Source organism: Pleurodeles waltl, chromosome 1_2, assembly GCF_031143425.1.
Source record: "Pleurodeles waltl isolate 20211129_DDA chromosome 1_2, aPleWal1.hap1.20221129, whole genome shotgun sequence".
In the NCBI taxonomy this organism is placed as follows: domain Eukaryota; kingdom Metazoa; phylum Chordata; class Amphibia; order Caudata; family Salamandridae; genus Pleurodeles; species Pleurodeles waltl.
The window spans coordinates 706,699,219-706,722,797 of NC_090437.1; the positions used below are offsets into that span (position 1 = coordinate 706,699,219).

A 23,579-nucleotide genomic window follows, 5' to 3' on the forward strand; every position below is an offset into this window, starting at 1 on the left:
CTACCAAAGAAGCAGGTATCAAACCATGCAGCACCTCTCATAGTCATATATCGGTGACAGACCCATACTTGGTTTGCCTTTGGTGTCTGGAGTGAAAGCATGACTCCAAGATGTACAAAGATTGGCGCACCATGCATCCAAATGCACTGAGGGAGCAGTCCCTCAAGCTCCTTGCTGCCTGACGCTGAATAACCCAGTGACGTTCCAGATCTCGGTCGCAAGGAAGGACCGAAAATTGTTCTTGAAGCCTTTCCCATCACTCAGTCGTCTGAAAAATCCGGTAAGTCTCACAAAAAGAAGTTGAAAAGGTCATCAAATTCACCACGCAAGTCTTCGGATGTGACGCAAGGCTGTCTGCGTTCGATACCTAGCTCTGTGGCCAGGCTCTGTCGGAGAGCCTGCTCGTACGCAGTCTCCTTGCATCTCTGAATTTCCAGGAGCCGCAACGACCCCTGCCCACCTAAAAGTATTCTAGAAGCGCACTGGAGCTCCATGAGTTTGGAGGGGTTTCAACTGCTTTTCTGCTGGCAGGCCTGTGCTGGGCGCCACTTGGATCCCCAGGATCCAGTGACAGATCCATACCAGCACCTGCCCAGCAAACTCGACTTTCACTGGCACATGTTCCAGTTGCAGTGCTACCAACACCCATCAGTGACGACACCCCCATTATCATTCCCACCAGCCCTAAGAAGACCTGGATGACACCTTGTATGGGGATCTGGCAGATGCCACTGGACACCTCATCAGACATTGGCCTAGTCTTTCCTCCTACTGTGGCTACAGAGGAGGGTGCCTCACCCAGCACCCCACTGTGGAGAGCTTGGTGGTCCGGGCTTATACCTCCAAAGTCAATCCTAGCTTGTTCCCTACCACTCCACCAAATTGGGAATACAAGGGACTGGATACCTTCAGGAAGAGAAGGTTCTCTTCTGCCAGCTTAGTATTGTGGTATGTGAACGCAGCGTGCCTCTTAGGCCAATACTCTCATGAAATTTGGTTGTGCAACTGCTACCAATGGTCTTTGAGGAGGCCCGCGCCAGACTCTCAAGCAATTTCTGCTGGGAGAGATGCAGCAAAGTTCGACATACAATGTGGGCTGGACACAACAGACTCGCTGGGCAGAGTGATTTAATCATTGGTGGCTATTGGGCACCATGTTTGGTTGAGAACCTCTGGCTTTTCCGGGGATGTCCAGGCTTTGCTCATTGACATGCCCTTTGACGTCTCCCTTTGTTTGGAGAGAGGGCAGACTCGGCGCTGGAGCTATTTAAGGACAGCAGGGCCAAGGCCAGGACCTTGGGCCATTTCATAGCATCCCTCCCCACCAACCCCATTCACCTTCCACCCCTTTTGTGGCCATGGAAGGGGCTTTCAGCCACATCTCTACCCTCCCAGCCACCAAGTTTTCCAAACTTTTCGTGGCATAGGACGCAGTTTCCGTAGACCACGTGGGACAGCCCAAGATCAGGCCAGTGCACCTTTATCCCCACCCCAGCCCCCACCCCGCCCCCCATACCCCTCACCTCCCTACCAGCAGCAGCAACAGCCTCCAAACCCCTTTAGTTTGTCCTCAAACCAGTATGGGCATCCAGTAGAAGGGAGAATCCTCCATCACCTGCATCAGTAACATCCACCTTTTTGCAGATTGTCCAAAGGGAAAACCCCTTTCCTTTGTGACCACCCATCCAACCATGCAACAAACTTATGACAGGCTGGCAGAGGACCGCCTCTTCTTATTCGATCAGAAAGTGTCAGTTCTCTTGACCAAAAGAGGATGGATGTCTTCGTCCTATACTACACCTGCACATTCTCAATCTCTTCCTCAAAAAGGAGAAATTCTAAATGCGCACACTCACTCATCTGCCCTGGATCCAGGAGATGGTAGCATTGGACTTGCAGGATGCATATTTTCACATCCCCAACATACCTGCCCAGAGATGTTACCTGCGGTTCACTATAAGCTAAGAGCACTTTGTTTGCCGTGTTCTCCTTCGGCCTTACCAGTGTTCCTTGGGTGTTCACAGCATATGTTCCCACCAGCTCCTTTTATTATGCCCCAGTGGGACCTAAATCACATTCTTAGGTTCCTGATGTGCGCTCCATTTGAGCTGCTCCACAACTGCTACTCAGACGTCTCACCCTCAGAAGAGCTTTCTTGTGGAAATAACTTCAGTCAGGAGAGTCAGTGGGTTATAGGCGCTGTCAATAAATCCCCCATACCTTACCTTCTACCCAGATAAGCAGGTCCTTCAAACTCAACCAGTCTTTTTACCGAAGGTGGTTACTCCTTTCCATGTAGACCAGTCCATTGCTTTGCCTATCTTTTATGCTCTGCCTCATCCCTCTAAAGAAGAGGAGAGACTCCACCAGCTAGACCCAGAAAGAACATTATCGTTCTACCTTGATCGTATTTGTGTGTTTTGGGTTGGCAGTCAACTCTTCGTGGGGTATGTCAGGGCGAAGAAAGGGAAGGCAGTGCAGAAGTGAATGATATCACGATGGATAGTGATTTGTATCAAAATCTGCTGCGCATTGGCCAAAAAGCAACTACCTTAGAGTTTGCATGATCACTGTACCAGAGCCAAGGCTGGGACCACTGCTTTAGCTTGCTGAGTTCCTGTCCTTGATATCTGTCAGGCAGCAAACACTACTACCTGGACAGTCAGGTCTGGCGTGATGGTCATGTTGCCCATTTGGTCCTGCAGGACTTTTTTAGTCTAATCTGTATTACTGCCCCAACTTCAGGGAGTTATTGCTTGGGTATCTATTGTAAGGTAAGGAAGTTACCCTGTCATCTAAAGTATTGGACAACATATCAAGGGAGGGATCACGGGAAGTGGAGGAACATTTGTCATTAATAATTATAAACAAGTAACAGAGTTCCATGTGACCTTTATAACCATGCCCTTCAGTTTTGCTTACTATTATTTGAATATAGTTGTCTTTCTTGCACAGTCAGACAAAGTAAAGGCCAGGTTCAATATTTGGTCAAATAGCAATAACCAATAGTGACTCTAGCTTGCGAGTGTTCGTTAGTCCAGGAGGCTGGACTCATGCAGGATTTTGAGGATTGCCATAGAAGATCAACTTACATAGCAGTCGTTCTAAGTAGAACTCATTTACAAAGTATGTAATTGATTAAGCAGAAAATGTGGAATGAATCCAGCACTCCTTGACCTACAGTTGACATCACTGTAACATGTGAACTTTGAAGCTGCAGGGGGAAACTATGTGTTCATGTTTATGTCGAGCGCAATCGCTCTGACGTATTGTAGTAAGCTGGCCTGGTGTGTGGTGGGTACCTATGGTACTCACACCTTATACCAGGTCCAGGTATCCCCCCTTAGTGAAGTGTAGGCAGTGTCTAGAAGCCAGGCTCTCCAGAGGTAGTTGTGGATGAGCAGCCAAGGCTTATTTAGGAGACATGCAAAGCTCATGCAGTACCACTGTAGTCACACAGCACTTACACACATGAAAGAAAACACTCAGTTGTACAAAAATAAAGGTACTTTATTTTTGGAACAAATCACCACGAAATACTACACAGGTAACCCACCCTGAGGAGGTAATTAGTACACTAAATATATACACTAGCAATCAGAAATATGCATAGAAAAGGTTAGAAAGCAGTGCAAATAGCAATAGCAACTCTAGGGGGAGCACAAACCATATACTAAAAAAATTGAATGTGAACAAAATACCCCCACCTAGGCAAGTAAAATGAGTAAAACACTGGATTTTCCACAAACCTCCAAAAAGGAGGAAAAGAAAGAAAGAAGACACCCAGAGAAGACTTAAGAAAACCAGCGGTGGATTCTTGTAGAAAGACGATCTGTAAAGAGAAGGGTCCAAGTCCAAGAGTCACAGTGGAATCCAGGAGGAGTAGAGGCTACAACCCACCCAGCTGTGGATGCAGGAGTTGGTCGACGGTGATGAACAGGTCAGCCCTGGAGCAGGAGAAGAGTTCCTGATGCAGATGAAGCCTCATGCTGAAAGAAAGATTGCAGACGGGTGTCGATGCAGGAATTCTACCAGTAAGCCTTGTCAAGGGAAAACTCGCTGTTAGTGGAAAAGAGGTGTTTCCAGGGACCAGCAAGGCCCATGAAGACTCAACCCAGGAGGGGGCTTCACAGGGGGCCCTCGGTGTCACAGAGTCTCCACAGTAGCAGAGGCAGCACCCACAGGACGGGGACACAGGAGTCACAGAAGAAGCCCACGCAGCACCATAAAAGAGGATCCCACTCCGCAGGAGAACCACACAGGAGGCTGTGCAGGATGGAGTTCTGGGGACTGGAGCTACACGTCGCCTGAAGATCCCTTGAAGGAGACCCAAACAAGCCTTGGCAGCTGCAAGAGACGTGGTGCATGGGGGTACTGTCCTGTGTGGGAAGGCAGATGTTTACCTCCACCAAAGTTGGACATCTGGCAGAGAGGACCAAGATGACTACTCTGGGCCACCACTGTGGTGCAGGGTCCACACAGCTCAGCAGGAGAGGGGATCCACGCAACCAGTAGTCGCTTGTTGTAGGTGCCTGTGGTTGCAGAGGAGTGACTGCTTCACTCTAAGGGAGATTTCTTCTTCTTGTGCAGGCTGAAGAGACGAAGTCTTCCGAGGATGCACGGCTGGGGAAATGTTGCAAAGGTGGCAGGAGACGTGGAAACAAAGTTGCAGAGGAGTCTTCTTCGTGTAGCAGCATTTGTTGGTTCCTGGGGGGGGGGGTCCAGTTGTGGTTCCAGTGGCCAGAAGTCAAAGGAGAGAAGTCCTGCTGGAATCTTGCAAGCTGAATGTGAGGAACCACCCAAAAGAGAAACCCTAAATAGCCCTGAAAGGGGCGTTGGTCACCTAACCAGGTAAGCGCCTATCAGGAGGGGGCTCTGACATCACCTACCAGGCCTGGCCACTCAGATGCTCCCAGAATTCCCTGCCAACCTTGGAAACAAGATGACAGAATCCAGGGACCCTCTGGAGGAGCCCTGGGCACCACCCTTGGGGTGTTGATGGACAGGGGAGTGGTCACTCCCCTTTCCACTGTCCAGTTTCCCACCAGAGCAGGGACTAGGGTGGGGTCCCTAAAACTGTGTAACTGGTTTATGCATGGAGGGCACCAAATGTGCCCTTCAAAGCAAGCCAGTGGCTTGGGGAGGCTACCTCTCCCAAGCCAGTCACACCTGTTTCCAAAGGGAGAGGATTTTACCTCCCTCTCCCAATGGAAATCCTTTGTTCTGCCTTCCTGGGCTTGATCAGATCAAGCAGCAGGAGGGCAAAAACCAGTCTGAGGGGTGGCAGCACCTGAGCTGCCTGGAAAACCCTGTAAGACTGGTGGTAGCAATGCTGGGGGTCCTCTAAGGAGACCCCAGAGTGCTTGGAATCATACTTCCAATACGTTCAACAGTATTGGGGTATGAGTTTGACATGTTTGATACCAAACATGCCCAGGTTCGGAGTTACCATTATGTAGCTGGACATAGGTAGTAACCTATGTCCAGTACACATGTAAAATGGTGTCCCTTCACTCACAAAGTCTAGGAAAATGGATCTGGAGTTTGTGGGGGCACCTCTGCTAGTGCAGGGGTGCCCTCACACACAGGTACCTACACCTCACCCTCTGGGCTGAGAGGGCCTACCATAGGAGTGACTTATAGTGATCTGGTGTAGTGACCTGTAGTGAAAGCGGGTGCATACACCCATTTCATGCAGGCTGGAATGGTAGGCCTGCAGAACCCTGTGCATGGGTTCCCTGTGGGTGACCGAATAACTGCTGCAGCCCATAGGGATCCCCTGGAACCCCAATGCCCTAGGTACTATACAGTAGGGACTTACATGTGGAACCAGTATGCCAATTGTGGGAAGGAAAAGGTACAATTTAGAGGAGAGAGCAAAACTACTGGGGTCCTGGTTAGCAGGAACCCAGTAGACAAAGTCAAACATACTGACAACAGGCAGAAAATGGGGGTAACCATGCCATGAAAGTGGGTACTTTCCTACACATGTTGTCTCTGTGGGCTGTTAACCATGCCCACCACACACCCGTCACTTCCATTCGTTCATGGGCTTGTCTTTCAAAAATCCTTTATAATTGGTAAATGCTTTACGTTTGTCCGTCCTTTGGGCCGTTTTTTTTACCGCCTTGGCCATTGAATGCTACATTGATGATTGCACGTTTTCCAATACGTTTACTGCGAGCAAACTTTTTTCCTTTTATGTCACCTTCGTGCTCCTGCCGAAGGCGCCTGTGGTGCTTTGAATCGGCTCGCTATGTCAACTGTTTTACTTTTAATTTTCAATGTATGTGGCAAAAAAGTCCAGTTAGGAATTTACAAAGCTAATAGCTCTAACTCGAGCAAACGCGAGACCCACTGCATTGCAAATGCTTGTTATCTTGGTTTGTAGTGCATTACTCTTTGGTGTGGGAAGGGTTGAGTTCTATAGTGTGCATGGAATACCTCTTTTTCAGCGGGTAGTGTTAGTGCGGCGTTACTGTCCTTGTGGCAGTGTTAAATGTTTAACAGACGTGTCTTTCTCTTTAGTGTTTATGCCTGTTCAGGTGCAAGACGTGTTCACTTCGGAAGGTTTTTCCAACCACCTATGATTTAAGTGTATGAAATCCTAATATGCCAAGAAAACCCAACGCCAAAAAAAAAGTGTGTGAATAGAAACAAATTGTTGGACCTCTGCGTGATTAGATGTGCACTGTGAGGAACCGGATATAAAAGTCCAAAGCCGTACAAATCAAATCTCATTAAAAGCTTACAAGATGTCTGCAAACTCTAAAGCTTAAAACCCAACTAATCCATTTTTATTTTTAGTAAATAAGAGATTTGTACCCAAATGATTGCGTGCTGTCTTGATACGTACCTTTACTTTTGTTTACGTGCAATTAAGGCGCACATACGAGGTTAGTTCCTTGGTGTTATACCTCCTGCATTAGATTTATACGTGGGTGTGTTGTCCTCATTTGTGGTAATGGGTTAGCAGACTCTATAGTGAGGTCTGCGTTATTGCTTTGAATTTTATTGTTCTAATGTATGGATTTTCTTATTTATGTATTTTTTAATTACGGGTATGTATTTTGCTTGAATCCCAATTCCTCTACATATGAAGAGCGCTTAACTGGTTTGGACGCTTACAGAGTGCGTGCTAGAATGTTTACTTACCTCATGAGGAACATAAACACATTACATTTGTGGCTAAATATGGCGAAGAGGTCGACCAGTTTAACGCGCTTCCGTTCATGCGAGGAATAATCTAGGGTTAGCTACACGCTTTTTTTCTGAAATAATGCGGACGATGGAAGAGTCGGAGATGAATAGCCATTAGTGTTTAATGTGTCTTCTCCCAGTTAGAAAGTTAAACTTTATACCTAGGAGGCCTTCAGGGTTTAAATGTTAAACACATTTTCTTGCCCCGTCTAAACTAGGAGAAGTCGAGAAGTGTTGATGCACAATAAATATTGAAAATAAATTTAAGCGCTGCCAACAATAATTATGGCGGTATTGCTGTATTTTGCCTGCGTTTGACCAAAGCTAAATTGACTGCCATTTTATATTGCAGCCCTACCTCTCGAGCACACGAAGCCTGTCTCCAATGTCTGGACTCTTTGGTTCCATCTGGGCGCCTCAGAATGACATATATGATGGATGTTGCCCGGTCAGCCACGCCACTCAACATGCAGATCATGTTGAAAGTCAAGCCATGATATGCAAACAGGAATATTCACCCAGGTTTAATCCATTCAATGCTTACATGAACTTGGACATTTGGGCTACGACAGCCAATCGAAATGCAAACTTTTCACTTTCTAGGGACTCTGGCTACTACGGGAATGTGTGAAAGAAACTGGTTTAAATAATGTGAACAATGCTTGCAGTTTTGATTACTAGGGTTTTCCGGTTGTTGAAATAGAATACATTGTTGGTGAATATTTTGGCACTTTTATACGAAAATAAAAAAAAAACTTTTTTTTACTGATAAGTGCACAGCGATCCTTTCTTCAATTAAAATTATGCTTAACTTGCCTATGTCCAGCAAATGTGTGCTAAGAACATATGATCAATGTACTCCAATCACTTTGCATGGGAGGTCACACTTCAATTAATTGTATCCCAAATCTTCATACACAATATTTCCGTCCCAGACAATGTAGAAATGCAGCTGAACTGTGTTAACTTCATTTTAATAAATGTTTTTAAGTTCCCCATAATTTGTGTTTACAGCCAACCACATAATTGAAATATTTTGATGCACGGATGTCACACCATTGGCCCTTCTCTGCATGGCAACTTAAATATGTAAGTCCTGATGTTAAAATACAGCGCGAGTTAAACTCATTCTTTCTGTAGGATGTACTAATATATCTACGTTCAGTTATAGTACCATTTGCCCCTACATCTTTCTGTTGTTCGGATTTACTGAGTCACTTGCAAAGTGGTTAGGGAAGTTTGTCCTGCTAGTGGCTCATGGTTAAAAACTTTAAGATCATAAAAAAACGTAGGGCCCTATTACGGGTTTGACGGACGGGAAAGTCCGTCCGCCAAACTCCAGACAGAGTGGCCGCCGTGTAGAGTTATTAGGAGTTTCCTGCTAGGTCGGCGGGCGGGAACATGAGTTTTCGCCTGCTGGCCTAGCTGGAAACAGGCTACAGCATTGTCTCTGGCTTGTAATCGAGCCGGCGGCAATGCTGTAACCTGCGGGGTGCAACAGCACCCTCACAATGTTCACTGTCTGCAAAGCAGAACATTGCAAGTGTGCTGGCCAGGGAGCCTCTGCACTGCCCATGCCAAATGCATGGGGAGGGGAGGAGCCTCCATTGGGCCCCCCTGCACCCGTTCTCCCCCAGCCTTTCCATGGCGGTGTTACTGCCATAAAACCACTGGCATAGAAGGAGGTCATGATGCTCTGGTGGTTTAGGACCACCACATCCTCCAGACCGCTGGGATCTCAGATCCTGGGAGAACTGGCGGTTCCCCGGTGGTCCAACCGTCCAGGTTGTGATGGGGGGGTCGGACCGCCGCATTGGTGGCGGTCCAGACCACCACCATGGGTGTGGCGGTCCATAGACCGCCACACTCGTAATCGGGCCCTTATATTCTTCCTGACAAAAACTGGATTAGTAATGAGGAGGGTACCTTGCCAACCTATTAAATACACTCTTGAATATTTTCTCAAACTCCCTAAGTAATAGCACAAGTAGTAGGCGATTTTCCAGAAGAATAAAGGGTATGTTCAAGCACTAACATCAGTAAAGCTAGGCAGACGACACAAAAAAAAAACCAAAATCAATTTGGAAACAAGAAAATATTAATGAGTACCATGACCTACAATGATTAAAATGTAATATCAGAAACAGGAGGTACTGATTTTTTTTTTAAAGCTGTAAGTTAAAAAAAGCTAGAAAACCAAAGGCATCAATGACAGTCAATGGTTGCAGTTAACTGGGTAGTCTGCTAAATTTCAGGCCAACCACAATGGAGTGGTGTTTGGTATGCCAAGAAGGTCAGGTGTAGTCCTGCAGCATGAAAACTCTTCTTGTTTCACACGGTGGCCTTGTTTTACCATCTAGTGGTTGGTTTGGGAATTTTCTCCTTTGTGTTTTTTCTGCCTCCTTTTGGCTGTCATCAGCCATTTGGTGGCTTTGCCCATCCCCCTATGACATCAGATATATATATCCCAAAGCCTCTGCACGTGATCTTTATCTTCAGGTTCTTTTTTCCTTTCAGTGACCTCCCATGTCTTAATTACTCTCCTTTGATATGTCAACCTTATAATTTCTTGATTATTTGCAACACCTCAACGAGGAGGCAGGAGGAATGTTGCATATAGATCAAACTACTCCTACAGGTAGGTTAACATTTTCATTTTGCAGCATGAATCTTTTCTGGAATGACATGCAGTGCATTGATTATAAAGGGGTATTCACCTTTCTTTAGCGACTGGGTTGAAATGAGTGTGAATTTGTGAATGTGTATTAGAACCTTCTGTTCTAATACACATCCGTACCACTCCGTATATACATACAGTAGTCTTTTGTGCGCACTGATGACCAAATTGCCACCAGGCAGCTATTGTTCACGGACATGTTGGCTCTAAACGCTATTGACTCTTTTTTCATTTTGAGCATGCTCTCGATTTCTCTCCTATAAGCACCATGTATCCTTACAGCATATTTGGATTACCTGTACTATCCAGCTTACAGTGGTGCTTTTAGTGACAGGCAGCCCAATGTTGTGAGGTGCAAAGGACACCAGACTGTTTAATCTTCCTATATTATTTGTGTCCTGTAAGTAATACATGACTGCCCTTCTCATATCATGCATATGTAGGCCTCTTCGGCCTGTGAATTTGGTTATTGAAAGAAAGCTGGCAGTTGTACTGTGGAAATCGTTTATGACCTTGGGAAATCATTATGGGGTTTCTTTATAGCTACCCTGTTCTTACGTATTTGCAGTTTGCACTGTGATAGCCTGTACTTTGCTAACTCTTTGCAGCAATTTGGTGGCAGTCAGAAAGGCTGTATTAATTGCTAGAAATCCAAGTCCTATCTTGTGCATGAGCTCAAACAGTGTTTTCATTAAGTGCGTTAGTACTAGATATGATAGAGACTTCTAGTTTCAGATTCCTTACCTTAGAATTTCCCCCAGGTGTCAGACTGGATCTGGAGATTTTTCTTCGAGCAATACCCTTGCGCATCGGTAGGTGGCGTCGGTCGACTCTGCAGGTGTCGTGGTCGCTGTGATGAGGTCGGGAGTAGTACATAGACGCCACCCTCGCGCAATGACGTCAGTTCTTTTCTTTCCGCGCCACAAGCTGATCCAGAGAGAGCTACCCTGGGCTATTTTTTGGTCAAATTCTACCGTTTTGTCGAGCTTTTTTGGTACGACTTGGTGCGTCGAGAATGTCCACGAAGACCGAGTTCAAGCCTTGTGAGGACTGCCATCGGACGATGTTGGTGACGGATCCTCATCACATTTGCCTGTGGTGCCTCGAGCGCGACCACAACCCAAAGTCGTGCTCCGAGTGTCCGGCCATGCACCCGAAGGCTTTGAGGGAGCGGTCCCTAAAGCTAATGGCGACTCGGAGTCATCACCACTCGTCTTCTCCGAAGTCCTCGGGTCAAGGTAAGAAGAAGTCGAAGTCCCATCGCTCTCCGACTTCACCCCGTCGCTCGGCCGACGCGACGTGGGACGAGTGTCCACGCACTAGGCCTCCGTCCTCGGAGCCTACATCTGGGTCGACTCCGCGCTTCCCCGAGTTTGCCGGAGCGACCCCCGCCCAACTTAGAGTTTTTTTACGAGGCCATGCACCTCAACCTTGGGTGTGCCGACCCTGTTACGGCACCTTCGGGCCCAAGGGGTTCAGCTAAGGGGCCTTCGGGCACCATCAAGACCTTCCCCGGGTCGATTACCGACGCTCCCGACGTCGGTAGTGCCCACTATCGACATCGACCCAATTCTCATCCCCGACGACTTGGAGTTGGAGTGGCGTCGGCTGACGCCGCCACCGGCTTTGGTGGGCCCTATTCGTACAAGGTCGGATTCAGACCCATTTTCCTATGGGTACGAATACGGGGAGGAATTGAAGGGGTCCCTGGACCCTTCTGAATACCAGGATGACCCTACTATGGACTGGGCACAGGACTTGGGCGAAGCCAGTGGTCTGGATACTTCTCCTGACGCTGGCATGCTGTCTCCTCCTACCGTGGCTACAGCGGAGGGAGCTACTTATATTATGGTGGTTAGTAGGGCGGCTGAGGTCCTTGGCCTTGAGCTACCTACTGTGGAAGTCAGGTCTAATCTCCTAACGGAGGTGCTTCAGCCTGGGGCTTCTACTTTGGAACCCCTTCTCCCATTCAATGAGGCCCTCACTGATGTCCTTTTGGGTACATGGTCCAAACCCAATACATGGTCTCTTGTGAACAGGACTATTGCTTGCCGCCATCGTCCCACGCCGAACGACCCAAAGTTGCTGTCCCAACATCCTATGCCTGAGAGGCTTGTAATCTAGGCTTCCTCTTCTTCGGGTGCGTTCCCTTCCGCACCCCCGGTTAGGGAATTCAAAAGGCTGAAACTATTTGGTAAGTTGTTTTCATCCTCCATCCTAGCACTGCGGTCTGTGAACACTGCATGTCTTTGGGGACATTATTCCCACTCACTGTGGGATACGGTTGCGCAAGTCCTGCTGCAGATACCGGAGGAGGCCCGTGCCATCGTCTCCCAAGCAATGAAAGATGGGAGAGACGCGGCAAAGTTCAATATCCCTTGTGGTCTGGATACGACCGTCTCTCTGGGCAGATCGGTTGCAATGACATTGGCTTTATGGCGCCACGCCTGGTTACGTACTTCTGGCTTCTTGGGGGATGTCCAACAGTCACTCATGGACATGCCCTTTGATGGCACCCGTCTCATCGGAGACAAAGCAGACTCGGCCTTGGAGAGATTCAAGGATTCCCAGGCTACGGCTCGGTCCCATGGTCTTTCCTCCGCCACTCGCCCACCACAGTCCGCTTTTCGTCCCTTTCGTGGACACGAAGGGGCACCCTGTTGCGTCCTCAACCCAGCCACCGTGCCATGCATGCTGGACAGCCTATGCGTGGCCGTGGACACGGAATCCCAAGTGGCCGTGGGACAAGTAACCAGAGGTCTTGTCAGTCTGCCTCTGCCCCCGCTGCAGCCTATAAACTTTCCTAGTCCATCCCCTCACTCCCGCCCAGTTGGTGGCAGGATCCGCCATCACTTGCCCCACTGGGAACATATCACCACGGACGGGTGTGTTTTGCAGATCATCTGGAAGGGCTACTCCCTCCCTTTCGAATCTGCACCACCACACATGCCACCATCCTTCCATTATCTTCTGGAGGATCATTTGGTGCTTCTCCGCCAGGAAGTCGTGGCTCTCTTGGCCAAGGGAGTTATAGAAAGGGTCCCTTTGCCAGAAGTAGGTCGTGGTTGTTATTCCCGCTACTTTCTGATACCAAAGAAGGACAAAGGTTTACATCCTAGCCTAGATCTTCAGGACCTGAACTACTTCCTCAAGAAGGAGAAGTTCAAAATGCTCACCCTGGCTCAGGTTCTGTCTGCCTTGGACCCAGGAGACTGGATGGTAGCGTTGGACTTGCAGGATGTTTACTTCCACATCCCCATCCTGCCTGCCCACAGACGTTACCTACGATTCGTGGTAGGTCACGAGCACTTTCCGTTTACCATGCTCCCTTTCGGCCTTACCAGCGCCCCTCTGGTGTTCACGAAAGTGATGGTGGTGGTTGAAGCTCATCTGCTAGGTTAGGGGTCTCAGCCTTCGCCTACTTAGATGACTGGCTGTTCAAGGCGCCTTCGCCCTTGACAGTTGTCTCCCACCTTCAGACTACGGCGAACCTCCTGCACCAGCTGGGGTTCACTATAAACGTGCCGAAGTCACACCTGACTCACTCTCAGACACTCCCTTTCATCGGAGCTGTTCTGGACACAGTGCTGTTTCGGGCTTATCCTCTCGAAAAGCGAGTCCAAGACATTCAGGCTGTGATTCTGATCTTTCAGCCTTGGTCTTGGGTTTCGGTGAGACTGACTCTGAGGCTGCTGGGCCTCATGGCCTCATGCATCCTGCTAGTAACACATGCCAGGTGGCATATGCGGGCACTCCAGTGGGACTTGAAGTTCCAGTGGGCGCAGCATCAGGAAAATCTCTCCGACATTGTCCAGATCTCGGAGGGGACTGCAAAAGGCTTGCAATGGTGGCTTTCGAATCCCGATTGGGTCAACGGCAGATCACTCTCCCTTCCCCAACCAGATCTCTCTATAGTGACAGATGAGTCACTTCTGGGGTGGGGCAGCCCCATGGGAGAGGCGGAGATCACAGGCCTCTGGTCTCCGGCGGAGTCGGGACTCCACATCAATGTGCTGGAGCTCCGGGCGATCAGGCTTGCGTTGAAAGCATTCCTTCCCTCTCTCAAAGGGAAAGTAGTGCAGGTGTTCACGGACAACACTACCGCCATGTGGTACTCCAACAAACAAGGCAGGGTAGGGTCCTCCACCCGAACCTGTCCAACCTCCGCCTTCATGCGTGGCGATTGAGCGGCGACAGTTGACGGCATTTGCCCTTCCACCCGAAGTCTGTAATGTTATCATGGCAGCCAGGCGTCCATCGACTAAAACGTGTACCAACAAATCTTTTGACCCCCTTTCAGTCCCTTTTTCAGAGGTTCTTCTGTTCATTCTTTCTTTAGCCTAGCAGGGCTTTGCATTGGGCACCCTTAAAGGGTATGTCTGCCATTTCCGCCTTTCTTAGGCTTCCTAATCAGCCCTCACTCTTTAAATCTCCTATTGTGAGTAGATTCTTAAAAGGGCTCACCCACTTATTTCCTCCCACTCCCTTCATCATGCCTCAGTGGGATCTTAATCTTGTACTAACTTACTTGATGTGTACCCCCTTTGAGCCAATGCATAATTGTCCCCTGTGGCTCCTCACCTTCAAAACTGTCTTTCTCGTTGCTATCACCTCTGCTTGCAGGGTGAGTGAGCTTCAGGCCCTTTTTTCAAAGCCTCCATACTTGTCTGTACGCCCTGACAAAGTGGTGTTATGCACTAGAGCTTCCTTCCTTCCTAAGGTGGTTATACCATTTGATGTAGGCCAGTCCATCACTTTGCGTACCTTCTACGCACCCCCACATCATTCCCATGAGGAGGAGAGACACCACCGTCTGGACCCAAAAAGAGCGTTGGCGTTCTACCTCAGTCGTACTAAAGATTTCCGGGTGGACGATCAACTCTTTGTTGGCTATGTGGGTGCGAAGAAAGGGAAGGGGGTGCAAAAGCGTACCATCTTTCGATGGGTGCTTCTTTGCATCAGAATGTGCTACGCTTTGCTTGCGGACTCATTCTACCCGAGCAACTGCTGCGTCCACTGCTTTAGCATGTGGAGTTCCTGTCCTGGATATCTGTCAGGCAGCTATGTGGGCGTCCCTGCACATGTTTGCTAAGCATTACTGCCTGAATAGTCCGGTCCATCGAGACGGCTACTTTGGTCCTGTAGGACTTTCTAGTGTGATCTTGGTTCTCAGCCCACCACTGAGGATGGCATTGCTTGGGTATCTATTCTAAGGTAAGGAATCTGTAACTAGAAGTCTCTATCAGATGTACAAGTTACTTACCTTCGGTAACGAAATATCTGGTAGAGACATATTCTAGTTGCAGACTCCTTACCGCCCACCCATCCTCCCCGCTTGCGAACTGATTTCTAGGGACAGGGATTCCCTCTTTTAGGTCCTTAGCTCTGGCGCACCAATCTCGGAGTTCTTAGCGGCTCTGCGCTCTGGTGTGGAAAGTCATTAAAACTGACGTCACTGCGCGATGGCGGCGTCTAAGTACTATCCCGAGGTCATCACGGCGACCACAACTCCTGCGGAGTCGACCGACGCCACCTACCGACACGCAAGGGTATTGCTCGAAGAAAAATCTCCGGATCCAGTCTGACGCCTGGGTGAAATTCTAAGGTACGGAATCTGCAACTATAATATGTCTCTACCAGATATTTTGTTACCGAAGGTAAGTAACTTGTACGTTAAGGTTCCACATTGGAGTGGGAGTTGGTTCATGGTGCAATAGAACACATGGAAAATTATTTGATCATGTACTTTTTTGGCAGTCGAATTTCCTTCCAATTTACAGAAACAGGACACTTCAAGGTATATCAAACAGTAGATAAGTGTCAGAATGGAACTAGAGTGTATATATCTGCTTATTAATATCATTGAGTACTATAGATTGAACTAGAGGCATTTCTACTCTTCTGGATCCTTGAATTCCTTTAGAGCAAAAGGACCAACTACTTCGATCAGTCTACAAACAGATGCACCTTAGCAAGTGTAATACATAAGGAAAGAACTGTATGAAAACCCTGAGAGCACAATATTTACTCCTCTTTCTTGATGGAAAGCCAAAACTTAGTCTGTTCCAAAATGCAGACACTATGAAGAAAGACAAGATCACAGAAAAAGAAGACAGCAGTGGTCCATTCATTGTCTTGAGCAATTCCTTCAGAAAGATTGGGATATCAGTGGTGTGCGGACTACAAAGAAACAACATGAGAAAATGAGAAATGCTTTCTTGGCTCTAGCCTTGTATTAGGAGGGGGGTTTCAATAAATTTAGACGTTGAAGATCTTGAAAGAGTGGTGGGACAATGCTTGCCTTAGTGCCTAATAAATTTAAAACTTTTCTTCGTTAAAATGACTTGGAAAATCCACATTTCATCACATGACCGATGATCCTATGATATATGCTCTTAGAGAATAACATTTAAAGATGCTTGCCAAACAGGTGTATGAAGAAACTGGAAAGTAGAAACTAAGGACCTTCTGCAGCTCTCAGAAAATCTTCAAATCTAGCCTCCTGTGAAGAAGACCATAGATGCTATATCGGTTTAGGAGTAGTGTGCACCAGAAGACGCTGCCTCTGCTATAGATAGGCGCATGACCTATTTGGTTCATCTGGCAAAAGTAGAAGAAACTGCTAAATTAAACTTTCTGATAGTATTTTAACTGCAGATTTCTCACCTTTTGATTATTCCTGCAGACTTCAGATTGGGTCTGGAAAATATTTAGCAGTACGCTTATGCACTGGCGTGTGGTGCTGCTGGCTCTGCGTCATCATTGTTTTGTGACTGATATGACACTCGGGGATATCAAGACTGGAAACTGTATGTTTCGGGCTGCAACAGAAGAAAAACTACCACAACGCCATCAACGATGTCGCAGCCAGCACTGTGACCTGACGCCACACGGAGCCGTACCCCACGTTGCACTGCAACCCTGGTCTCACCGACGCTGCCAAATGATGCAGTCACCAAGCCACTGCTCGCACCATGACCTGCGGGCCCGGCACTCCACATCTCCTTGCTCACTGCAGCTTTGGCATCCCCGACGCCAACGCTCCACACTGACAGCAATGCCGCTGCCTGCACTGTGGCCTGTGGACACCGATCGTGAGGTACACAAAGGACTGTCCCATCCTGCACCACATCCCCGGTCCGCCATCGTATCCAGCACCGTCCACAGGCTCCCCTGTCTGCACCGCGACGTGTGGGTGCCACACGTAGTCCGCCACGCTCTACCTTGGGCCTACTGATGACAACGCTTCAGCAACAATGACGTTGCCTGCACCATGATCTAGAGACACCGCACTTCGCACTGCCCGCTTCACACCGCAGTCCTCGTCTCACTGATGCTGCTTGACGCCATCACCAAGCCGCTGCCTGCACTGTGACCTGTGGGAAATGCACGTCGCCTCATTCCCTTCGCACCGCAGCCCCAACACCATCCATGCCAGCGCTCCTGAATTCATCAGCCCGGAGTTCGAACTGCAACCCATATTATTTCTAGGGCCTGACAACCCCTGCACCAACCTCTGGAACCGACGCTCACTCCAGATCTCATCACAAGGATCCCGATGCCCTACATTTCCAGGGTAGTGTTTGTGGGTCTTCAGGACACCTTAGCTGGTCTGCAACCCCACGGCCAGCCTGAACTGTTGGATTTGTTGTTCACAACGGCCTGATAGCCCCAGACAGAGCTATCAACTTCAAGGAATGGTCTTGTTTTACACAGATAAATATTGGCTATTTTTCTAAAACTGGTGTGGTGTCCTTTTGTAGTGTTTTCACTGTATTACTGTGTGTTATGTGCAAATGCTTTACACATTGCTTATGAGATAAGCCTGACTGTTCGTGCCAAGCTACCAACGGGGGGGGAGCAAGGGCTCTGTGAGCCAGTCGGCACCTGGGAGGCTGACTGGGACATCTGGAATAGAGGGGCAAAAAGGTGCTGAAGGGTGCAGTGCAGAGGTGATTCTGGAACCGCGAGTGGAGAACTGTGAACCTGTGATCTCAGGCGCTGGTCTGAGTTGGGTTTGTGTCCAGTCCTTGCAGTCGTGAGAAACCGAGAGAGGTGACCCGGCAGGCTTACTGGGAGGCTCCTGAGTCAACATGGTCAGGACAGAAGGCCACATGGTCACTCAAACTAATAAGATGGACAAGTATGCCTCTCTGAAGCTGACAGCGATAAAGGCGAGCCAGGGGACAGAAGCACTGGTATTGGGGGAATCCACCCTCTGCACCATCATGGCGACCATCACACACCTAAAACGCACCTTAGATCTGAAAATTTACGCAGTAACAGTGGAGGTCACCCTAATCGCCGAAAAGGTAACGGAGGCTGAATCTCATATAAACACACTGCAATCCAAGTCCAAAAAAAAGGAGGAGCAGGTCCAGCAACTGGTGCGGCAACAAGCTCTCATGGCGGCCAAACTGGAAGATCAGGAGGGCAGGGCCAACAGAAACAATCTCAGGGTGGTTGGGGTCCCCATTGGGCAGAGGGCGCCAGCGTCGACTTATTCGTGGATGGCTTGATACTTCACTGTCTCCAGCCCAAGCGCCTCTCTAAGTTCTTCTCAGTGGAACAAGCCCACAGAGCACCGATTCCTCCACCAAGACCAGGTGCCCTGCCACAGAACATTATAGCCAGGATCTTTAATAGAGAGATAGACACTATCCTGGAAGCAGCCAGGTCTCATGGCGATCTGAAGTTTGAGAGCTCCTCCGTCCGCTTCTTCCCGGACTTCACTGCAGGTACAGGCAAAATGCTGAAACTTTGAGGAGGTAAAGAAAACACTTCATGCTAAAGAACTTGAATATATGATGCTGTATCCAGCGAAGCTACGTGTGATTGCCGATGGGAAGTCATGGCTGTTCTCCACTCCAGAGGAGGCTTGGGACTGGATAGATGGGTGGCGTGCTTACGGCAGTCGGAGGCAGAGAGCGACAGGGATCGATCCCCAGGCAGAACACACAGCGACACAACAGAAGGAATGGAGGGTTACCTGGCCAAATGAAGGAGCCCTGAGGGACAAGGGAAATCGAGTTCCACTGGACCCTGACCCCTTGAGCGGTGGGCCCATGTAGGGATCGGTGTTGAGGGATGGAGATGAGACCACTGAGGGGGCAGAGCCCTCCTTGGACAGAAATTGAACCGGATACACGGCATCTTGACTCTGGTCGGCTTGGGCCACCGGGAAGGTAACTGTCGGCTTGCAAGTATGGCAGATAAAGTGACACTGCACACAGAAGTGAAAAGGATGAGGCATGAGTAGTACACAGGTTAGGCCTATTGTGCTGGAGCCAGCCCACCCTACCTATCATTATGAGAAAGTTCGGGTGACAGGCACTCTGCAAATTGGGATAGGAGGTAGTTCAGAGCCTGCGGTACAGGGTAGCAGGGTGGGATTTCAAAAGTTACAGTTCTGATACAAGGGTGGGTTTACTCATCTTAACATGTATGGCCCTGCAACCCTGGTGGGCACACTGGGGTTGCTGGAAACAGGGAGGTGCTCACCAAACACTAATGACTCCAACATGCAGCCCACTACACTTAGTCATGAGTGGTACAACCTGGACTCGCGGTATGGTCTTGGAATGTAAACGGCTTGGGCAGCAAAATCAAGCATACCCTGGTGATTAAGTACCTGTGCAGATGTGCCCTGGACATGGTGCTGCGCCAGGAGACGCACCAATGGGGCAACTTATACAAAGCTCGTGATCGCTTCGGGTACAAATTGGTGGTGCACTCTAGATATTCCACTGACTCACGTAGGGCCAGGATCCGCTAATTCCCCAGTGCGCTTGATATGACCAAAAGGGGCACTACGCGGCCCTGGTGAGCACGTGGGAAGGCTCTCATTTAAACATATGCTCAGTCTATTATCCCCCTAGGCTACACAGTGTCACACTGCCCGCACTCCGCAAGCTGCTTTTACCGATGCCACAGGGACTCTTAATATTGGGAGGAGATATGAATGCAGTAATGAACCCACAACTAGATAGGACAGACGGGAACAGCGCGAAAGACCATCGAGGGGGTCTACAGGCATTTTTGGCAACAATGGGATTGACAGACATATGGAGGGAACACAATCCATGCACACAGCAGTACACTTATCTCACACAGCAGTACACTTATCTCTTGCCCCTCCCATGCAAGCCTTTCCCGTCTAGATTACACCTTTACACAGCACACACATGCAGCTAGCTTCCAGGTGGTGACAAACCTAGGCAGAGGCATTTCCGATCACTCCCCGGTTGAGGTACAACTGCAGGGACCTTCCCAGGATCTAACTGTACCCCCAGCGATTGACCTGGGGTACTTCCGTGACAGGGACCTAAAGGAGAAGCTCTGACAAGGCGCTGAACTCTATTTCCATGAGAATCAGGGGTCAGTGACCTCTACCACCACGCTTTGGGAGGCATTCAAGACTGTAATTAGAGGGCAAGCACTGGTACGAATAGGGGGGAAAAAAAAAAGAAGACAAACTCAAGTGTGAGGCAATCGAGAAAGACATCCTGGCTCTGGAGGCCAAAATGCAGACAGGGAGAACTCTGGACCTCAGCCACTAATTGCGTCTGGGACAACTGGGCCTCAGGGCCCTAGCAGAAAACCAGGCGCAAAGCTACACCTTGGCAAATCAGTGCCATTTGCATGATGTAGGAGACAAAGCTGCCAAATTGTTAGCATGTTTGGAAAAGAAGGATAAGGAGCGATTGTGGGCCCCAATCATCCTGAACTAAGCTGGTGAGCTGCAGACCACCAGCACAGACATCGCTGCTACCTTTGCGGCATACTAAAAAATCTCTATTGGTCAACCGAAGGAGTGTCTGAGGCAGACTGTGCCGATCTCTTAAGGGATCTAACCCTGCCGACCCTAACATGAGACACAAGAGAGGAGCTGGAGAGAGATCTGTCCACTGCGGAAGTCACGGAAGCTATCAGGAGCCTACAGTCGGGTAAGGCAGTGTGCCCCAATGGGAATGACAAGTAAAATTGTTAAACCCATGCTTGACATGTTCCATGATGCGCTGAACGAGGGCTGCATGCCAATAGACCAAAGGATGGCCACAATAGTAGTTATACTTAAGAAAGGCAAGCCGCAGACGGATTGCGGATCATATCTGCCCATATCCCTGTTAAACGTAGAGGCCAAAGTATTGGCTAAGATGCTGGCAATTAGACTATGTAGAGTAGTCAGCTCCATAGTCCACCCAGATCAATTGGGCTTTATGCCCCAAAGGAGCATACACCTAAATCTTAGGCACCTGTAGGGATTGCTTCACACAACTGCCTTCCCCCAGATGCAGCAGGCGGCGCTGCTATGGCTGGATGCTGAAATGGCATTTGATAGTATAGAATGGCCCTACATTTTCGCAGTGCTTCATAGATTCAGCTTTGGACCCAAGTTTTGTCACTGAATCATACTCCTGTATCATAGACTTCTGGCAAGGATTAGAGTCAATGTGGTGACCTCACGGGCCTTCCTTCTCTGCAAGGGGACTAGACAGAGAAGCCCCCTCGCTCCTATGATCTTTGCTCTGGCGCTCGAGCACCTGGAGGGTTGGATCCATCAAGACCCTTTGGTATGGGGTTTATGGTTGGAGGGTGGTTGGGAGGAGAAAATGTCACTATACGCTGACGACATATTGCTATGTGTAACTCAACTCCCCTATTCCATGGCCAGACTGATGCAGATCTTTCATGTCTTTGGTAGCCACTCAGGCTACAAAATAAACTGGACCAAGTCAGTAGTATTCCCCTCGGCGGGAGAGGTGCTGCGACTCCACTCAGACTGCACAGCACCAATAGCCCTCTTTAGCCCCCTCAGTTGGGGCAATATGCCAATAATCGCCTCAACGGGATGTGGAACATTGGCGGACCCTCCTATAGGAAGCTGGCCTGGTGTGTGATGAGCACCTATCGTGTTATCACTTTATTCCAGGTCCAGGTATCCCTATAAGTGAGATGTAGGCACTGCCTAGGAAGCCAGGGCTCTTTACAGGTAGCTGTGGATGAGCAGCCAAGACCTATCTAGGAGACATACAAAGCTTATGCAATACTACTATAGTCACACAGCACTTACGTGAAAGAACCCCACAGTGTTACAAAAATAAAGGTACTTTGTTATGGTAAGACAAATACTAAAATACTGTATAGGCAGTACCCCAACAGCAGCTGAACTGACCACAGTATTCATTTTGAAAATTTCATGAAAATTCATCAAGTGGCGCCAGAGTTACTGGCAAAACAAAAAACATTCTTCGTATGGAAACTAGGCCCTAACTATAGCTACTTACTGGCAACCGCCAGTGCGTTTTATATGGTAAGGTTGTATACTCTGAGATGACCAGCAAAGGAGCTGGCACGTGGCTCTAACCAATTGATACACATAAATGACTATGGATTGGCAGCTGAGACTTGCTTGCAATATGGCTACCTTCCTGATGAATTTTCATCTGAATTTAAGGGATCTGAGACGGGTCAACCGTTATTTGCTTACATATGTTGCACTCAAAAACCAAAATGTTCAGTCGTTTGAGGAGCTTGGTTACGGAGAAGTCCTAGAAATATCAATTGAATTAAAAAAGGTAAGAAACCTACTATCTTGCAATTTTGTGAGGGAAGGTTAAAAAGCAAGTGCTTATTCTTTATGTAAGATATCTTTGTCTGTGGCAACTCAAGAGTGCAAGAGATTGACTTTATTTGAAGTCCCAACAGCTCTAGAGATTGGACAGGAGATAGAATAGATTCAACCTGAGTGATAAACCATCGGGAATAGAATGGAAGTTTAGATATGTTGTCGAATAAGAGAATCATTCTCTGCAATTGTCAGAATATAGTTAAGATAAATAATCAAATTGATACCTTGAGATCTTAATTAAACTACAACAGGCCTGAAGAGCTTGGTGAAACACCAAGGAGCAGAAGAAAAACTAAATGAAAGAGAAGGAAATCTATAATTTCAAACTTCTCAGGCAAACTGAAGAAATGTCCTGTTGATTTGTCCAAGCTCACTTGACCCCACTTGTCCCAAGAGGGCACAGCCCCATAGTGGTGGGCACACCAGGGGCTTGGCTAGCCTAGTGCTTGGGAAGGAGATGGCCCAATTTAGTCTTCTGTAAGTTACTGTGAGCCATGCCTGTGGACTGTTGATTAGGGAATGATTTAGAACACACTGCCTGGAAGGAAGTGAAGTTCAGGTCACTCCTGGAAATGTGGGGGTTGCCTGAATGAGTCTGTGTGACCACCAGGTCCGTGGCTGCTATAAGGGGTAGCCAAGGATGTCTGGACCCTGCAGAATGGGTCCAGGCCGCTGCCGAGAAAGGGAAGTGGTGTGGGGAACCATCCCCTGAACATCCCATGGTACAGGTGGTAGGAGTGCCACATGAAGCCACCACAGAGCCTGCTGGGGGGAAGACATTGCCTCCCTTGGTGACCTACCTGAACTTGTTGAATGGCAAGTAGAAGGGACACACACAAGGGAGCAGTTCTGTAAGACCCAAAAGGAGTTCCCAGCCCTGGAGGGCATGAGACAACAAGCTGAGGCCCAGATAGCTGGTGATATCTCTGGAGATCACACATTATATTGGGAGAATTACCTCCTGTATAGTAAGCCTAAGGCACCTGTGCAAGGGGCAACACACGTGTTGGTAGTCCCCCAATGTCACAGGGCCTTTCTGCTGAGGCTTGCTCATGAAACAAGACCTTTGCC

General features: G+C 48.5%; 1 protein-coding gene across 3 annotated transcripts in view; it reads left to right on the forward strand.

Moving 5' to 3' along the window:
• TMEM131L (transmembrane 131 like) overlaps positions 1–7,972 on the forward strand; it is a 522,596-nt gene extending 514,624 nt beyond the window's left edge. For all 3 annotated transcript variants that reach the window (XM_069242819.1, XM_069242836.1, XM_069242829.1), the window contains one exon: positions 7,553–7,972. In XM_069242819.1, coding sequence (XP_069098920.1) covers positions 7,553–7,831 — 279 coding nt within the window. In that variant the 3' untranslated portion in view covers positions 7,832–7,972. The remainder of the gene's footprint in view (positions 1–7,552) is intronic.
• The last annotated feature ends 15,607 nt before the right edge of the window (positions 7,973–23,579 follow it).